Source organism: Copadichromis virginalis, linkage group LG13, assembly GCF_057382275.1.
Source record: "Copadichromis virginalis isolate Kocher_CV1m ecotype Utaka linkage group LG13, C_Virginalis_male_GT1.1, whole genome shotgun sequence".
NCBI lineage: Eukaryota > Metazoa > Chordata > Actinopteri > Cichliformes > Cichlidae > Copadichromis > Copadichromis virginalis.
Window position 1 is genome coordinate 22,452,348 of NC_140630.1, and position 15,524 is coordinate 22,467,871.

At 41.4% G+C, this 15,524-nt stretch overlaps 1 protein-coding gene across 1 annotated transcript in view; it reads left to right on the top strand.

Moving 5' to 3' along the window:
- The window catches only part of micu1 (mitochondrial calcium uptake 1), a 35,844-nt gene that overhangs the window by 18,772 nt on the left and 1,548 nt on the right, over positions 1-15,524 (top strand). The window contains exons 6-10 of the mRNA XM_085478048.1: positions 6,797-6,911; positions 8,441-8,523; positions 8,922-9,122; positions 11,068-11,205; positions 12,580-12,688. Coding sequence (XP_085334174.1) covers positions 6,797-6,911; positions 8,441-8,523; positions 8,922-9,122; positions 11,068-11,205; positions 12,580-12,688 — 646 coding nt within the window. The remainder of the gene's footprint in view (positions 1-6,796; positions 6,912-8,440; positions 8,524-8,921; positions 9,123-11,067; positions 11,206-12,579; positions 12,689-15,524) is intronic.

Sequence of the window (15,524 nt, forward strand, 5' to 3'; positions counted from 1 at the left end):
CACACACGCCCCATTGTCTGTGATCCTGTATCAAATATGCAAACTCCAACTCCACATTGTTATTGGACGTTGTGTTGGAGACCTTCCCAGTGCCCTTTGTAAAGCTTTGTTAGAGGCAGCTATATACCATGCCTTCCCTGCTGAATTATTGAAAGTGCAGGCTATAGTTTGCCTTGACAGCGATTATTAAAGACTGCAGCAATCCTATATCATTTATATATACTAATCGGACCCCAAAGTAAAGTCCACCTACTTTCATACATAAATAGTTGTTTTAAGTTTTGCAAAGGTAGAATAAAAAGGCTCGCTGAAATGATTTTTTTGTTAAGAGTACTGGTCAGTAAGACATGCTAATGGTGCTGTTCCCCTGCACTCTCACTGTCTTGCTTTACACGCACACCTCTCTCTTCTCATCTTTCATTTCTTCTAATAACAGCTGTAGCTTTCCAAATGCTTTGGCACTTGAGCTGTTTCCCAGCATGCACTGCTCTGATGCCTGTGTCTCACAGAGAAAGTAGCTGGTGGCGGCGCCCCCTCTCTGTGCATGATGTCATCACAGGGTGGTTTGGGCCCAGAAAAAAGCCATAAAGGCTCTGTTAGCTGATGTCAAGGCTGAATTGGTGTGCTTGATAGTCTGCACAAATCCATCCTCTGGACTGTCCGGGTGTCAGTGCTGCATGATCTCTGTAGAGCATGGTTTAGAGTTACTGGAGGCAGGACTTGGTTTGTACATTTAAATGTATGCAAACTGTTCCTACATGTTCTGGCTCACTGTGTTTGTAAAGCAACGCTGTCTTCCGGATGACCTCCACCGACGGAGAGTCGAAACCTGTCACTCAGAGGGAGTGCTGCTCCAATGGAAAACACGCCACTTGTCACACCAACTGTTGTCATGTTTACCCTTTCTGATCTCACAGGACGCTCCCAGGGCCTGCTGCTTGGACTGATACAGACCACTTTTTATATATATATATAAAATCCTAATGGTGGTGTTATTTATATATATATATATATATATGTGTGTGTGTGTGTGTGTGTGTGTGTGTGTATATGTATATATTCTTCCGCTGTGTGTAATTTTCTACATGCTTTCTTTGTTCTCTGTTTTGTTGACACTGAAAGATCATACACAAAAATACACTGAATACTCCTGATCCTTCTCTATTTCTCTCTCTTCCACTCAGTTAGAGGTTGGTTTGTCTCAAAAGCTGGTCCTTTAATTCAGTTCAACCTGTCGTTTATAAGACACCTGCCAGTCCTCAACGAACAAAATTTGTTTATTGAGCGTTCCACATCAGGAAGCATTATACTGAATGTGCTCACTGCATAAGTTATTAATGGCAAACCTGCTTTGTGGTTACCCCTGGGACCAGAGGTGGCTAATGCATTAATTTTCTCTCCTCCCACACACCTGCCGACCCACCTACAGAATGCAGTGTTTTGGTCCAATGATGCGATCATATACAGGGAGAAATTATCGTCTGCAGCTCAGTAAAAGATGAAAAATCACATCGTCTTTGTGTTTGTTGGGGTGCGTAGTTTGTGAATGGGGCGCCATGCTGTGTTGAAGATGCAGTGCAAGTGGGCTTGTAGGCTGTCAGACCATTCAGAAATATCAAGCTGAGACCTGGATTGACTTTTACCCTCAAGCAGGTCATCCTGAATTCAGTTTTCCCTGATACTCAAATCATTTATTGTACCCACAAAAGCGACAGTAACCTCAGAGCTACCACATCACATACTGCGGTGCAAAGGACACAACGGTCCTGATTCATTTTTAATGCATCTTTTGTCACACTCCTCCCGTCTTTCACTCTTTCTGCACTGTCGGTCAGGCTTTACATGTCACTGACCTTTTTTTCTTTCTTTCTTTTTTTTTCCAGCCAGTTCATCAACACGCTCCAGTAAACCACGTTATTTTGAAACTCACCTTTGCATTCAGATGCGAGGTCACTTGAGGACAGGCGTCACTCAATAAACACATAAACAGCAGAATGAGAGCAAATTCTCCCTGTTGCTGCCTGAGCCTTTCATCAAACCCTAGACTCATAAATTTGTGTTTTTATTATGGCAGTCATGGAGGAAAAAGAGTGAAAGAGCAGAAAATACATGGATGACAAATTATGTATTTTTGGTATCCAAATGTGTGTACAAGCGGATTACAGAATTATGTGAATTGTGTCTCATATCAGTCAGTTGCTTCAGCAGTTGTCTGTTTGCTTTTGTTATGACACTGGATGTCAGGAGATTTGATCAGTCTCATTAGCACAGATGTGTTCATTGTCACATCCTTAAGTATTTGGAGCATGCCCCCCTTTTTTTTGTATTTTCTCTGTCACTGACACAAGATAGGGTGAAGTGACTTTTAGTTTCATAATGAGCTTTTCTTCCCCCTTTTTTTTCACCTTTTGACATCTTGATTGCTGATCTCTAATTTTTTATAGTCGTGTACACATGCAAAACTGTGAAAATGAAATTACTGTCCAGATAATCATGTTATATACAGTTTGTTATTTGTAAAAGTAACAAAACACTAAATAATGAAGGTAATGCATTGAAGCATCTGTCATTTGATGATTGATATAGGGTGTCGATATAAGACTGCATTGCTGCAAGCTGTTTTGGTTTTATCAAAGAAATTAGGATCTAAAATGTTTCTATGGCAAGTTTTTAAGTATATCACTTTTAAGTGTTTAGAAAATGTTTCCTTAGTATTTGCGTGAAATGAATAATGAATGAATAATTTGGCCTTCTGCATGCATCCCTTCAGCTGTGCCTGGTTGTACGGGTCTCATGCTTAGTTTTCTTAAAGCTAGTTTAAATTTGGTCAGAGTAGCCATGGGCTATTCCTTAGCTCTAGTGCACTAGAGAGATTAGCCCTGACCAGACCTTTAACTCTGTTTGTCCATTCCTCCTTGCTACCAGTGACGCCCAGACAGCAGCTCTGTCAGTCCTGTGTTTCTGCCTCACCTAACAGGCTAGTCGGATTGTCATCTCTAGCTGAAACACAAGGACAAGTATGTAGACATGTCCAGGCTCAAGCCAGAAGTCTGAAAAGCAGCCACACTCACATGTATACAGACAGATATGAAGTTGGTACTGATTAAGAGATAGGTTTTAATTTACTTGATTGCTGCAGCAATCACGTTTACAGTCATTTAAGTGCTTTGGGAAAAATCTACCAGTGTTAAATACTGATTTAAATGTAGTTGGTGTTTTATAGGCATAATGTCCTCCCTGTTGAGCTATCAAAACTAATGAATTACTAACTAATTAGACACAGAGACGAAGTCTGTCTAAGGAATCAAGTAACCTAGTAGCTGCATTTTGTAGATAAGACTTTCTGCCTTTTATCTGATGTTGTACTCTGTGTGCATTTCTGTACTGTTCACTGGCTTTTTGCTGGAGAATCCAGTATTGTGTGTCTCAAGTCGGAAGCCGAGGCTTGCACTAGTGACAGAAAGATGGAGGATAAAGTGTAAGTCCAGGCATGATCCTTACAACAGAGCCACAGGATGGGGAGTATGAAACATGGAGCATAGGTTGATATTCACAGTGCCATACCTCCTCTTCTTCTTAACAGCGTGCACATTGTTATAGCATAGAGCGAATAGAAAAAAACAAACAAAGAGAGAATGCTTTAATGTCAGCTCATTGGTACTGAAATCTGTAGCTATAGAGGGGATCCTACAAGACTTAAAAAACTTCCATCGTGTGGCCTTTTTATAACCCTGTGAAAAAAAGTTGAAATTCTTTGTAAAATGTAAAGGAAAACAGCCCATTTTGAATTTTTGTTCAGCAACACATTTCTTATAAAGTAGGGTGTTTGTCACTGTGTTGCATCAACTCTTCTTTTAAAAACACGCTGTAAGCATTTGGGATTTGAGGGAATTACTGTATTACTGTAAAAGGAAAACATGTTTTGCTTAATGTGGGATTTCATAAGTTTGGGTCATTTGAAGTGTGAGATGATGGTCCTCTCCTCTTTACCCTGTTATACGTGGCTCCATGATTTCTGTAGAGGATTCTGGCTGTATAGTTATATTTTTTGTGTGTTTTGTGTAGGACAGTTGTAGATAAAGCTTGAAACTACAGTGGCATGCCTTCTTTTTTTGCACATGTCCATTCAGTACTGACTCTCTGAATTGGACTTTATGTATAATTCTCTGAATCCTTTAATGATTTAATGAAGTTGTAACGGTGGACCCAAGAAATACCAGCCGGAGCGACTTTGACAATGCAGAACTTTTTATTAAACTCGGGGTTGTACGTGGACACATATACTCCCGCGCTCTCTTTCTCTGCTGTCACCTTCGTCTCCGTCTGTCACTGCCAACATATAAAGAGACACAATCACTGTCAGATCCCAGCACACCTGTTCACCCCGCCCCTGCGCCGCCCCGGGAGCTCACTGCGTCACCCCTCCTCTGCAGCTGGCCAAGGACCACACCCACGCCACAGAAGTGTATGTCAAAAATGCCTAAATTAGTCACAATCTTACAATAAAAAACAATATTTTTCTTCATTAGTCTGTTACAGACTTATGAATCCCCAACCACCGCAGGGAGGCTCTTTTTATACCAAATCATCTTCATCAAGTAGTTTCATCAGATTTGTAGACGATAACAGCAAATCGAAAAAAAATTTGAAAAAACAAACCGTAGAATTTCTTATTTGAATATGTCATCTTTATACTGTTTTATATTAAATAGCGTAAAAAATTAGTTTGCTAATTTAGCATTGTCTTTTTGATTAATTTTAAATAGCATCTCAGTTTGTGGGAAGCTGGATTGTAATTGGATTTGTTTCACTCCAGGCTTTTCTGTGAGGATGCTGTTATCCTTGACTCAGACGAGTGAAAAATATGATACTACCCCTAATGTGCTTGGTGCCTCTGCTCTGATCTTTATAATGAGGCCCAGTGTTTTTATGAGTCTTGGTGTACGGCCTTGTAGCTGTCCCATTGTGCCTACTGGCATACACACTCGTGCAGAAGTGTTTGTCTTTTCTGTTTTGTAGACTGGCATTACAGCTGCTTCTCACCTTGGACCCAGAGGACTTGTTCCATGTGTTATTGTACCCAACTTAGGGGACAGTACCAACCTCTTTCACTCTCGCACCTCTCACTTTATCTTGTTTTGCTCTTTCTTCTTCTTCTTCTTCTTCCTTCTTGCATTTATACACACAGTTACACCAGAAAAGCTTGCAAAGCACCTGGAATTAAAACATTGCCCTTTGCTGTCTTTCTTATTCTGTCACTTCTTGTAAACCTGTATGATTAAAAAATAAATTTCTCTCCCTCTGATTTCCCCTTTCTCCCTCACTCCCTTCTCCTTGGAGAATGAATATATCTTAAGTACTAGTAGAAACTGTTGTTGTCTTTGTATCTCTGACTTTTAAAACTGAGGATAGACATGAACTGGAGATAGAGATAAACTTTATGCCCTCATACTAATTGTCTTTTGTTTGTATGCAATGAGAAGGGAGTCGGTCAAAGGGGTAATGATTTGAAAGATTTGATATGAAGGGGGTGCCACCAAATGTTTATATTTATACATGTTTTGGTTCATGTAGTTAGTATATGTCTGTGACCCTTGCAAGTGATAACATGAGATTAGCTTTGATTTGTAGTGTACTCAGCCTGCGTTTGTGATTATACTGCAACATGACTTTGATTCACAGTTTAGATATGCTCTGTGTACACAAAATGTGATAATATGTAGCACAGCAAATCATAGTCCTAGTGTGATTATTCATTGTACACTAATTGTAGTTGCACACCGTGAAGATTGCAAAGCATAATTGAATTCTTAACTTTGAGTGGCATCGACCAATTATCTTGTTTTGAGCAAGATTGTTTCAGTGTGTGTGTGTGTGTGTGTGCAGCTATATGAATGCAAATCTGTGTCTTTGCCATTAAAGCCCTGCTATAAACAAAGCAAAAAAACAGCAGAGGCCATGATTTTGTTTTTCTAACAGTTGTTTTTCCTCCCTCCTCATACTCCTCTGAAATGGACCCCTTTACAGACGGAGGTAACTCCACACGGGCTCAGCGTTGCCGAGCTCCCTCCTCCACTCCTTCTTCCTTCTCTAGGCATGCTCTGTCCGTCTGTTTGGTGGAGAGCCCTACTAGTGGGACACTGTCTTTCAAGTCTGTCACTGAGTGTGTAGTGTGCATGTGATTAAGTCGCACTTTCATGCAGTGCTGTGGATATACACATGGAAAACATGTCGTTAACTGTGTGTTTGTGTGTGTGAGAGAGAGTTTAATTCGCCCTGTTTTTAATGATTAATGCTCTGGGTTACATTACAGCTATGTTTAACAAATGGTGTGTGCGTTTGTGCTGCAGTCTCTCGTGATGTTTTCCCTCTCTTTGTGTCAGTTTCTCACTGTGAGTACGGTCTCTGGTGGACAATGTTTTATACTCGAGCTGACTGCTGACTAACCATCATCATCCTCACCTGTTTGGCTTCATGTGTATGCAGCACTTGCATGACTGTTCATGTGATAACCCAGCTATATGAAGGGAACTTTTTATTGTGTGTGTATGTGTGTGAAAGACCAGAATGTGTTTAGATTTTTGTGTTTGAGCAAGTCTTTAATTGAGCCTTGGTCCTACACACACATACACACACGTACTTGCTTGCACACACACAACTGCACAGCTATAGAGGCTGTAAGGCTAGTGCTGGATCATGTGGAAGGTTTTTTAATATAGCTTTTACCTTTGTGTGTGTGTGTGTGTGTGTGTGTGTGTGTGTGTGTGTGTGTGTGTGTCCTGACCTGGATGAGCAGAAGATTGCCCAGGAGAGGGAGAAGTTTGCAGATGAGGACAGCATATTTTACACACTGGGGGAATGTGGCCTTATCTCCTTCTCTGACTACATCTTTCTCACCACTGTGCTGTCAAGTAAGTACATTGTTGAAATGTGCAAGACTTCCTAGAATTGAAGTGGTTCACATGACCTGTCTCATTAAGTATAACATCTTTTAAATCGTCTGCATAGTTCACAGATCAGATCTCATGAGAGTCTCTTTTGTGTCTTCTCTGCTCTCTACATTTCTACTTGTCAGTTAGGACAGAAAGTAAAAGAATGGATGTCTTTTGATACGACGTTATTAGGGAGGACAGGACATGTATAAGACGTGGATTTTAAATGTTAATGTGAGCTGACCAAGTCTGCTTACACAGAATCAGTCTTACCTTGATCTAGTATTGGTGGTTCATACAGGAAATAAATCGCACATTAATGCCTCCACTCCCAACGGGCCGTAGTGTTTGGTAATAAAATGAAAATGAAGCTCAACTCGTTCCTCTCCAAAGGCTAGTAAACTTTTATCCCCAACTCTGCTAGACCTTTTATTATAATCCGTTCATAGGGAGAAAACCTTAAGGGAAGTTTTCAAGGACAAGCCTTTTTTTAAAGCAGACGAAGCAGGATGCATTATTGTTGGTTTCAATCTGTTTAACACAGCCACAAAAAACAGCAAAGTAGATGTATTTTGCCTACCAGATTTAGATTTACACCTCATAGTGCCTTTTTAATAAAGATTAATCTTCCATAAAAGGCACTGAAGAATATTTGAAGCAATAAATATTCATAGTAGTTAACTGTACAATAACAATGTGAAGCCATGAAAAGAATTAAAAATTAAGGAGAGACTGTATAATATTTTATATTGCATGTTATTGTTTTGGTGTATGAAATACATGGATCGGTCCAAATATGACCACTCACAGATGAACACATAAATTTTGATTGTCACATCTGGTAACGGTGATTTTTATGTATTTGGTTTTTTTCCTGTGCTGGTGGATGGACAGACAGAAGCCAGTTGATAAAGAGCATGTCTAAAACTAGCAGTCTTGTGGGGTCAGCAGTGGTGAATCCCTGCTCGTGCTGCTCTGCAGCAGGTCAAACAGTTAATGAGGGATGGGGTTTGAAACACATCATTCGACTAACGGGGTTGCTAATAGGGCCTGGCACAAGCTACCAACAGGCACCTTCAGAGTTCGTTTTAAGTCCGTGCCTCGATGGCTTTAAGCTGTCTCGTCAGGACCAACAGCATATTAAGTGAGCGTGTTCGTAACATTTTGTCACATCAGGGTATATAGATCTTATATACATAGTCTCACAAAATATTACAGTTTAGATCAGGTTCCAAAAGTAGACAGTAAAGTTTAAGTTACTAATGTATTAAAGCAAAAGAAAATAACAGAGTGTTTTTTTTAGCAGCTTCAGTGTTGGTGGAAGGCGGGGCCAATTTTTGCTGTGTAGTTAGAGGGTTGATTTCCCTGTGTGAGAACTTTGCGCCACCTTGAATGAGGAGAAGACTGAATATATTGTACAATTATGTGTTTTGTGTAATATTTGTAATATACTGTGTGTAATTGAGAGTATCTCTTCATGTGGCTTTGTGTGTTGCTCTTGTGTCCAGCTCCCCAGAGGAACTTTGAGATCGCTTTCAAGATGTTTGATCTGAACGGCGATGGAGAGGTGGACCTGGAGGAGTTTGAACAGGTTAGACTGACATCAGCAGGATGTCCTACGTGCAGCAGATGCACGCAAACCTGCGCAAAATCAACATATTAAACGTGACAGAAGCTTGAAAGAGCTAGCCCACATATTTATATTGAGATTGAATAACCAGAGTAGCTTTGATTGTTTTACAGTGACACACACTGACTAGCAATGAAGGTAGGCTCCCACACTGCTGTCCACCAGTGTGACCCTTTCTCAAAGAGACAGATAGATGCTGTGCTCAGCAGTCTGTGCTAACATCAACATATATGCAGCTCAGTTTGTCTTATACAGTCTATATAGTATATATTGTAGTGAATATATTGTAGTTTATAACTACCTCTAAAACTTAGTCTGCACGGACACTCTGGTTGACACTTGGCTCTCTGTATGTGTAGGTCCAGAGCATCATTCGTTCCCAGACCAGCATGGGTATGCGACACCGCGATCGCTCTACCACAGGAAATACCCTGAAGACAGGTGGCTGCAGCTCTGCTCTCACCACATACTTCTTTGGAGGGGATCTGAAGGGCAAACTCACCATTGGCAGTTTCCTGGAGTTTCAAAGGAAACTGCAGCACGACGTGCTCAAACTAGAGGTAACAAAAATGGAAAAATTAATGAGGAGATGATTCAACTTCAATTTTCCATCTACTGGTTTACTGCAGTTTGTGTACAGTTACAGTCCATTTGAATTTAAATGCATATTAAGTCTCTGTACTTATTAGGAGCTGCAGAGGAAAATGAATAGCTTTTTCACAGAGCCAAAAACAATCTCACTGTCTGTATTACATGTAGTTCCAGAGTCCAGTTAAATCAAAAAAAAATGTTTCTATCAGGGGAGAAGGAAGGAGCTAGTGACAGGTGGTTTTACACATAAATTAAAAACAAAAACGATGAGGAAGTCAGTAGCAACAGCTGATCAGTGCTGCTGAGCATATGGTTGAGCTGGTGTTTACCATGCCTAGTGCCTAAATGATGCTCCAAACCATAATGAGTGGCATTATCAGAGGCTCAGAGAACAGGACTCAGATCTGAGCATCTGCAAGAAAAGGAAGCATTATGTGTCAGGCCTTAATGATACCTCAGTAGTCATTCGGGGAAATCATAACACAACAGATAAGTTTGAATTTATTTTAACATTCAGCAACTTCATGTGAAAGCAGATTAAATAACTGCAGCCAACATGAAATGAGTGGTTCCTGAGTTTTAACTCTTCTTGAATTTAAGAAAAGCGATTGAAGTGGCTAGCATTTCATAGCGTTTTCAACAGTGTCTCGAGACTTTTTGATGTTGCTCTTATGTTCAGTGTGAAGGTGCTCTCCATCTCTGTAGAGAACGGCGCACCAGTGGCGGACAAGCCCGTTCTGGTGCTGCCAGGCAAACCCAACAGCTCTGGCCTATGAGCACAGTGACCAGTTTGTAGCTACATTGTACGACTCTTAACAGTGGTCATGTTGGTCCTCCTTTCACAAAAGAGCAGATACTAGTCCTGCTGCTAAGGTTGATCCCCTTTTACTCCCCTGTCCAGCACGCCGCAGGTCACAGCCTATCTCCTAGTATCTCCTTCACACAATTTAAATTGTGCTAGGGAAACAACAAACCTTACAGACACTGATCATATTGTTCTGCCATACTGGAGGCGCTGGACTACATGTGCAACCTGAAATGGCTGCAGGTAACATCTTTTGCTACAAGTAGTGACAAGGACAATAGCAAATGGAAAAACTAGAAAAAACAAATCAGTCTGGAAGGATTTTCATGCTGAGGAAACAAATCTTACTATTATATGTAGTCCCAAATTACCCTAACAATTAAATAAAAAAATGTTTCTGTGAGGGGGGAAGGAAGGAGGTAGTGACAGGTGGTTTTACACACAAAGTAAAAACAAAAATGATGAGGATGGTTTCGCAGGTGGTGTTGTTGTGTTGCTTCTCCAATGCATCTTTTGTTTCTTTCCTTTATATCAAAGCACATGAAATGGTTTCACAATGGTTTATGCTTCCTAAATGAACAGACTGATATCCCTGAGGTTTAACTGACTTTATGCTATACTGTAATCATCAGGTTACATTACAGGGTTACCTAGGAAACTGGAGCCTGGAATGTCTGCTAGGGACCAACCGTCAGCTTCAAAGTGATGCATGACGACTCTTTATAGTTGTAACTCTTATGCTTACAAACTTACAGGTCAAAGAATACGTGCCATTCTCATTATTATAATGTGGGGGGCTTATTCACATCCTGCCTGCCAGAAATGCAACATTTCTAGAGGTTAACAAGTTAAGAGAGAAATGTCAAACATCCTCAGTCATAAATCAAGTGTGTTGACCTGACACAGCAGAGGCATGCTGTTGTTGCAGTGAAACATTGCAAAAATGCACATGCGCATTTAATGTCACCAATGCCAGCTCCAGACGTGACTCAGCTTGAAGCCTGACATCAGTATTTACTGTTTCCCATCTCCCTGTGCGCTCCCTTACTAAAAATGTTGTTTCCTCCACATAGCACTTGATCTGTTTTTCTCTCTTTTTCCCTCCCTAGTTTGAGAGGAACGATCCTGTGGACGGCAGAATCACTGAGAGGCAGTTCGGGGGTATGCTGCTGGCCTACAGCGGCGTCCAGTCTCGTAAACTCAAGCAGATGCAGAAGGGGTTGAAGAAAATGTTTAAGGATGCACAGGTAAATAAATATGTCCTTTCGTCCATCCTTAAATGTAGCTCTGAAAGTCTTAGCCACTCCAGAGGTAAGATACAGCGCTTGATGAGGTGTTCTGAGTGTTTTAATTAATTAGCCTACATGGGAGGATGTATGACAGACGGTGCATGCGTAAGGGAAAAAGAGACTGTGCAGGGGCATTGAGAGTCTTTGTGAGAGTCTGGATGAGAGGTAATACATCACTGGGAGTGGGCAGCACATACAGTGTCTGATCTTATCCACCTTACCAACTCAGTCTCTCCAGCCACCTCTAGCTCTATTTTGGGATGACCTCATATTGGTGCAGTTAGCTCTCTTCATTCCTCTCTGGTCGTCTCAGAGTCTTCACAAAATTGCACTGTGTTTTTTTTTTTAGACATTATCCTCAGTTGAGTAGTCTTTGAAAGAAAAAAAAAAAGACAAGACTATTGCTTTACAGCCACATTGCTTTAAGCATAAAAATTCTCCACAGACATTCGTGGTAATGTAAAAATCATAATTTCTAAATTTAGTACATGCTTATATCTCCTTCCTACTTCAAGTTCTTTGCATGAACCCCGTTTTTATGCTGGATCGGTTTCACGGTAACGAGCCCCATCAGTCAACTGACTGAAGTTACACCCATGCATATCGTATTCCCAGGGGTGTTGCAGCGAAATATGTCCCATTTCAATTTTTTGGAATGTAACGATGTGGACTGTCACAGAGCTGTTTGTTATACATTAAAGCACCACAGATGTCAGACTTAGCTACGATAAGGCACGTCTGATGGTTAAATACAGCGATTAGGAGAGAAAAGGAACAGAAAGCAGGGAAGTGACTGTTCCTCCAAGTCATGAGGGAAAAGATGATGCTGCCAGAGTTGTCTCCCTAAGGAATTAAACAGCAGCAAGCATCGCTCCCTGTCTGTCTTCACTTCTTTTACTGTTTACCCTGTCTTCCTCAATCCTGCTGTCAGTCTGTCAGTATTGGCAGAACCTGTAATGTAAATGACTCAAGTATTATTTACAGCCCAAGACCAGCTGTTCACTTTTCTTTGCAAATAAGCTCATCAGCAGTGCAGCAGCTGTGTGACTATGTGTCTGTTTATATGTGTATGTGCGAATGTTTGCTTTAGGCTGTCTGTCCCCTTGTTGGTCTGTGGCACAATGTTTAACCATGTGTGTCAAAAGCTTATGCAGACTTCCTCTTGTCATTTGTGTCACACTCCTAAGGTCCTCCAAATGTGGTATTCTACAGTGGCAGCTCTTGTCTTAACAATAGTTGGCTGTTTTTCGCAGGTTTGGAATGCTCTAATAGCCCAAATACAAATGCAGGAAGGATTTGTAACAAATTTGTCCATTTTTCTTTGTCGCACAGGGCATCACATTTGAGGAGGTGGAGAACTTCTTTACTTTCTTGAAGAACGTAAATGACGTGGACACAGCTCTGAGTTTCTACCATATGGCTGGAGCCTCCATAGATAAAGGTACACCCACAGTCACCCTTTACTTTGACATTCTCTCCCTTCCCTAATTATCCCCCTTTAGACTTAACTGTTCTCCGTTTCATCGTCTGCATCTCATGGCTGTTAACACTCTGACAGCCAGATCTGCTTCCCACATCTTTTTTTTCCTGGCTTTTCTCCCAAACCAAGCTCAGCTATTTGTCATCTTTTTATCAGTCCATCCATTTATCCACCACTTCTTCCCCTGGGCCTGAAGAATTGTGCAAATTCAAACACAAAAACTGCTTATGCACACATGACAGATCGCTTTGTGCGCCTACTACAGGCTGCTGATGTCCCCTAAAACATGCCAGCATTATCACCGGGCAAGTGAATGGATGATTAGGGTTGAGTTAACCCACCATTAAATGGTTTCTTTCTCCATAAGTCCGTTACTGCAGGGTGGTTGCAACAGCAGTTGAATACAAAAAACTGGACGATAACCTCTGGGACAAACAGGCCTGGGGAGGCTCTGCAGCCATCACTGGCTTGGATGAGCAAAGAGAAAAGAGCTTACAGTAGAACAGTAAACACTCAACCGGCTGGTGGGGCCAGTCACTCATAAAGAAACCTGCTGCTCCAAAGATACCTGCACAAAGTTGCATGGAGAAAGAAGGAAGAGCATAAACTACGTAAGATGTGAAAGGAATAATGATGTGGCACAAAATCACAGGGATATAGAGTGTGAAAGAGAAAAGATTAGATGGGCTCAGTGCATCAGGGAGCACACTGGCCCTGTGGCACCTCTGTGAACATCTGGTTCTAGGGGCACCCGAACTAGCCTGAACTATAATTTACAGTGGGGCAAAAAAGTATTTAGTCAGCCACCGATTGTGCAAGTTCCCCCACTTAAAATGATGACAGAGGTCAGTAATTTGCACCAGAGGTACACTTCAACTGTGAGACACAGAATGTGAAAAAAAAAAATCCATGAATCCACATGGTAGGATTTGTAAACTTTACTGACTGCGGCTTGTGGCCTTCATCAGGGTCATCCACAAGCCGAAACCCGTTGGTCAGTCAGTAAAGTTGTTCCTCTTTCCTTAAGTGTTGCTGGAGTTCCTGCATTGAGAAATGGGTGTCATGGGCTGGGTCTGTGACCCAGTGTTTGAGTTTTTATATATTTTGGTATTCATTTGTGCCCTAGTTTAGTTCTTCTAGTTAATTTCAAGGTTGCTGTTTAGTCCTTTGTTTCTTAGGTGTTTATGTCATCTCCTCCTGTATTCAGTCTCCCTTGTCTGTGCACCTACCTGGCATGCGTCCTGTCTGTGTGGTTATGTTCAGTTCAGGTCGCGTCTAATCCCCATGTTTCCTGTTTTACTTTGAAAGTCCGTCTAATGTCAGTGTATGTAGTTTCACTTTCCCTGTCCTGTCATTAAGTTCATGTGTATCAGCTGTTCCCCCTCATGTGTTTCCACTTCCCTTGATCATCCCTTGTGTGTATTTAGTCTCTGTGTTTCATTCAGTCTGTGTCGCGTCGTCTGTGTTCCACGCCTTATGTCATGTCAGGTTTCAAGTCTCTGTGCAGGTCATGGCTCATGATGCTTATTCTTATATTTCACAGTTCCCTCATGTTCTGGCACAATCTTGTTCATAGTCTCACTGTTAGTAGTTTCTTCCCAGTTTAGGTTCCTGTTTAGTTGTTGTCCCTGTTCAGTTCTCGTTTAGTTTAGTTCATGTACTCCAGCCTCAAATAAAGGCTCGCTTTTTGTTTAAAGTTAATTTGGTCTGCTTAGCTGTGTCCGCACCTGGGTCCTCCAAACACTCTCCACACGGTCAGCCACTGCGGACCGTGACAGTGGGGGCACAAACAGACATAAAACTTCGGTAAATATTTTTGAAGAGCGATTGGTGTAACTTTTTACAGTGGAGCCAAACTCCAGTTACTAACTGGCCTTTCCCCCCCCCCATTATACCATGAACACCTGCAGTGTATTGCACACCGCACAGTAGTAGTTCTTCACTTTGAAAAGTTGGTTAACTCATCCACATAAAAAGCGTCACAAAGGGGTTTAGTTAGGAAAAAACCCTGAAAGATCTCACATATTAAGACTTTAAAAATCGCCCACAGAGTTCACTGTGGTTATGCTGTTCTCAGTGCTGAAGAATTTATTTTCAGTGCTTACTGGTGAAAACTAATTACAAAGTTTAAATTCATTAAATCACTCGTACTGTCTTTATGTGGCTCAGCACTTTCATTACTACTCAATTCATTTGTCAGAAGCTGACAATGAAAATCTTTTTAATGTGAGAACAAAAGCGGCAGATGAGACCTGTGGCAGTTGTTTGAGGAGTCTGTTTCCTTCATTTGTTGCAGTGATTCAGTCCATCAATAGACCTCCATATGTTTTCGGTCTGTGCATCCATTTGTTCTGATTCATTTATGAAGCAGCTGCTGTGTTAAGGGAGCGAAGGGTCTACCCCGAGGTGCTTTTTCAGGCATTTGGTTTCAGTGGCATTTCTGCACAGTAACAAACCGCGTATGTGTATCAGTGTGTTTTTGACTTTGCGTAAAGCGGCTTTGGGAGGATGCTGTGGGTTCACAGCGAGCTGGCAGACACATGTCTGCGAACTCTCTGCTCCCTGCTGCCGTCCATGAACTGAAACCGTTTTTCTCCTCTTCGAGCCCGAAGCAGCTCGTGTCTCAGCTGAGCTTTTTAATGTCTTTGTTACTCTCTTTTCCTTTGCTTTCATCTTGCACTCAAGTCCACTGATTTCACACCCTTTCAGAACAGTTTCTCATGTGTGGGTGTGTGATCTGGATCTGCACAATGGCTTTGTTGAATATATAAAAGAAGGCCAGTAATGAGGTTCTTGA